Raw genomic sequence first — 2,990 nt, forward strand, 5'->3', positions numbered from 1 at the left:
TATGTTTATATATACATATATATATATGCTATTTTATATATAATATTATATTTTATGTATTTACGCATTTATAGTCTTATGTGTTATTTATCTTTTTTAAATTATTCACTATTGTTTTAGCAAGTGCATTATAAGAAGCCAGAGTCTCCGGCTTCGTAATGATACTGGTCAAATTGTAGGGGAGAGTCAATTGTATGCATTCAGCACACTTGTTCATGGTCGTAACGGGCTCTTCCAAAAATAGGACAATTATTGAAGAGATGTTCAAACGTTTGCTCACTGTTTCCATCACATGGGCAGTATGAATTGTCGGTGATATGAAAGCGCATGAGATAACTCTTGACGTATCCGTGTCCAGTGAGAACTTGACTGAGATGAAAGGAGCGTTCTGTTCTGGAGAAGAGGTCTCTTATATTGTTGAGATGGGGGAGGAGCTTCCTGGTGTGTGAGCCTTGCTCAGCAGACATATACCTCTTTTCCCACGTAAGGAGACTGTTTTTCTTATATAAAGCTTTAGCATACGACAGTGGAAACTTATGGTAATCAGGAGCTTTATGTAGGCGACAGGCCTCTCCAGCCGCCGCGTCTGCAGCCTCGTTGCCTACAATACCCACATGGCTTCTGACCCAAACAATGTTAATGGGATTGTTGGCATGATGAAGATCATTATGAATGCGTGAAACAATTGGATGGGTATTGCTGCGATTCTGAATGGCTTTGATTGATGACAGAGAATCAGAGTATATGACTGTATGTGAGTATTGGTGGGTAATTGCCCATTCACAGGCTCGGGATATTGCAAGCAACTCAGCCTGATACACACTGCAGCTAGAATGCAGCTTAAATTTCTTTCTAGTGACAGGCACAGTGGCTTCTGGGTTGCAACACACGAAAGCCGCTCCTACCTCCCCTGTGTCCTGTTTGCTGCCATCAGTGTATATGGCCACTGTGTCAGGTCTTACAAAGTCATTCGCCTTCTCCTGGTTATCAGCAAAATGGAGGGGGATGGTAACTCTAGACGCAGGGTGCAGTAGTTTGTGCACTGGGGTGGGCTTTTCTAGTGTTATATCCGTAGGTAAAAGATCAGTAGTACCCAATAGTCGGGTTCTTTCTACATTTGCTACTTCCCAGATTTTTAAATCTAGTGGAGTGAACTGCGCCAATGCTAGTGCGGCTATGGTCGATACAGTTCGAAATCCTTTTATAGCTTTGAGGGCAAAACCTCTTTGCACACTCTCTAGTGTCTTGCGGTTGCATCTTTTCTTGGCAGCGTGTCCCCAAATACCCGCAGCGTACGTGACTATTGGTTCAATAACCCCATGGTAAATAATATTTACATTTGCAGGATGCGCTCCCCAGGTCGGTCTTACGTACAAACATAATCGTTGGAATATACGCATGGCCTTGTCAGTAACATAGCGCACATGAGATCTGAACAAAAGCTTTTCATCGATAATTACTCCTAACAGCTTGATTTCCTTCGTAAATTCAAGGACTACGTTTTCCATTATAATTTTTGCAGATTTGGCCTTGGGAGTGAATCCTATCAGTTGTGTCTTTTTGGGACCAAAAGCAAGTTTAACAGGATCGGTGGACTGTATGGGTGTCTAAATGATGATAACAGTGTAGACTATGATAGTAAAATATATTTAAATACAGTTGCGAACTATCCAAAAGGCAATGAGAGAATTATTGAAATGTACAAAAAATATGACATATAAAAAGGAACTGTTCTAAAAATATATAGATTTCAAAATAAAAATAAAATCAAAGCATTTCAGCGGTCGGTCGCCAACAGTTGGGCCGTATGATTGTTTTCCACCATATGGTATAAATAAAACTATTTTTAAACTTTCGCGTTTGATTATAATTAATATAGTTTTTTTTTTTAATTAGATTTCAACAATATTAAAAATAGATATATTGAAAAAAAAAACAATAGATTAAAAAAAGAACAAAGCAAAAAGAAGGTTGCTTTATTGCTAACGCATTTGCGTTCATAGTAAAGAAAGAAATTTCTTTCAGACAATTGTAGGATAGTAAGTATTACTAAACTAGTTAAACGGGTATTAATAATTATTTAATGTTATTAACATCAATTTATGTCGTAATTAAGTTTGCGAGTTTCCATTAAATGTTTTAATGAGTTGTCCCAGTTATATCAATCAACAATGATAACCGGTTGATTGAAATGAAACCTTTTTTTATATTTTTTTTTCCACTTAAATTCGCTAAATAGGCTGCATGATAGAAAAAGTTTTTGTTGGAAATTGGAATGGATCCTTCATTCAGGGTTGATTTATGAAAAATTTGCTTAACGAGACGAGAAACGGTTTCCGTGAAATATTTTCAATACTGCTGCTTTAGACGGATTTTAATTAAAATAAAAAAAATATAACGATTCATTATCATAATGCGATTGTTAAGGAATCTGTAACAGTTAATTACCAATACTTATTCATTTTTCTTCCTTAATTATACGTAGCCAAGGCAAATATTGTTTACCTTATAAATTAATTGTAGTAAAGAAAACTTTTCGATATTCACCGTTATTATCTAGTGATATAAAACATAGACTACGACATATTACCAAATGTACACCAAACATTTTATAAGAAGCTGTTTCAGAGGAGTTCGATCATATTCACGTGATTGTTATATTATAGAACATATTAGCTGAGCCAGCGACTTCGCCGGCATGGAATAGTTACTAGATAGCATTTTTAATTATTTAAGTTATATATTTTCATCCCCTTATGGTGTTTATTCATATTAAAAAGTAGCCTATGTCCTTACTATATACTATATGCATCTATCTATCTACGAAACTAAAAAGGACATGCTCACATTTGACTCGGTTTATTTGATCTAAGTCCTAGTCTTCCAGATTTAGTTAGTTTATATTGTGTGTCTTACCATCATCTGCTTCTTCCGTATGCCATAGATTTTCTCCGTCATCCCTGTTCGCAGTTATGTCGTTATTTACTCCT

At 36.0% G+C, this 2,990-nt stretch overlaps 1 protein-coding gene across 1 annotated transcript; it reads right to left on the reverse strand.

The window, feature by feature from the left end:
• Positions 1-200: 200 nt before the first annotated feature.
• LOC131851968 (uncharacterized) lies at positions 201-1,508 on the reverse strand. The gene has a single exon (XM_059202526.1). The coding sequence runs from the start codon at positions 1,506-1,508 to the stop codon at positions 201-203; it is 1,308 nt and encodes a 435-aa protein (XP_059058509.1).
• Between the last annotated feature and the right edge of the window lie 1,482 nt (positions 1,509-2,990).

This window comes from Achroia grisella, unplaced genomic scaffold (genome assembly GCF_030625045.1).
Source record: "Achroia grisella isolate CSIRO2021 unplaced genomic scaffold, CSIRO_AGI_Agris_v1 utg821, whole genome shotgun sequence".
In the NCBI taxonomy this organism is placed as follows: domain Eukaryota; kingdom Metazoa; phylum Arthropoda; class Insecta; order Lepidoptera; family Pyralidae; genus Achroia; species Achroia grisella.

What these genes read in the sequence shown, in the direction of transcription:
- LOC131851968 (XM_059202526.1), bottom strand. Translation starts at nt 1,508, where the DNA reads ATGGAAAACGTAGTCCTTGAATTTACGAAGGAAATCAAGCTGTTAGGA.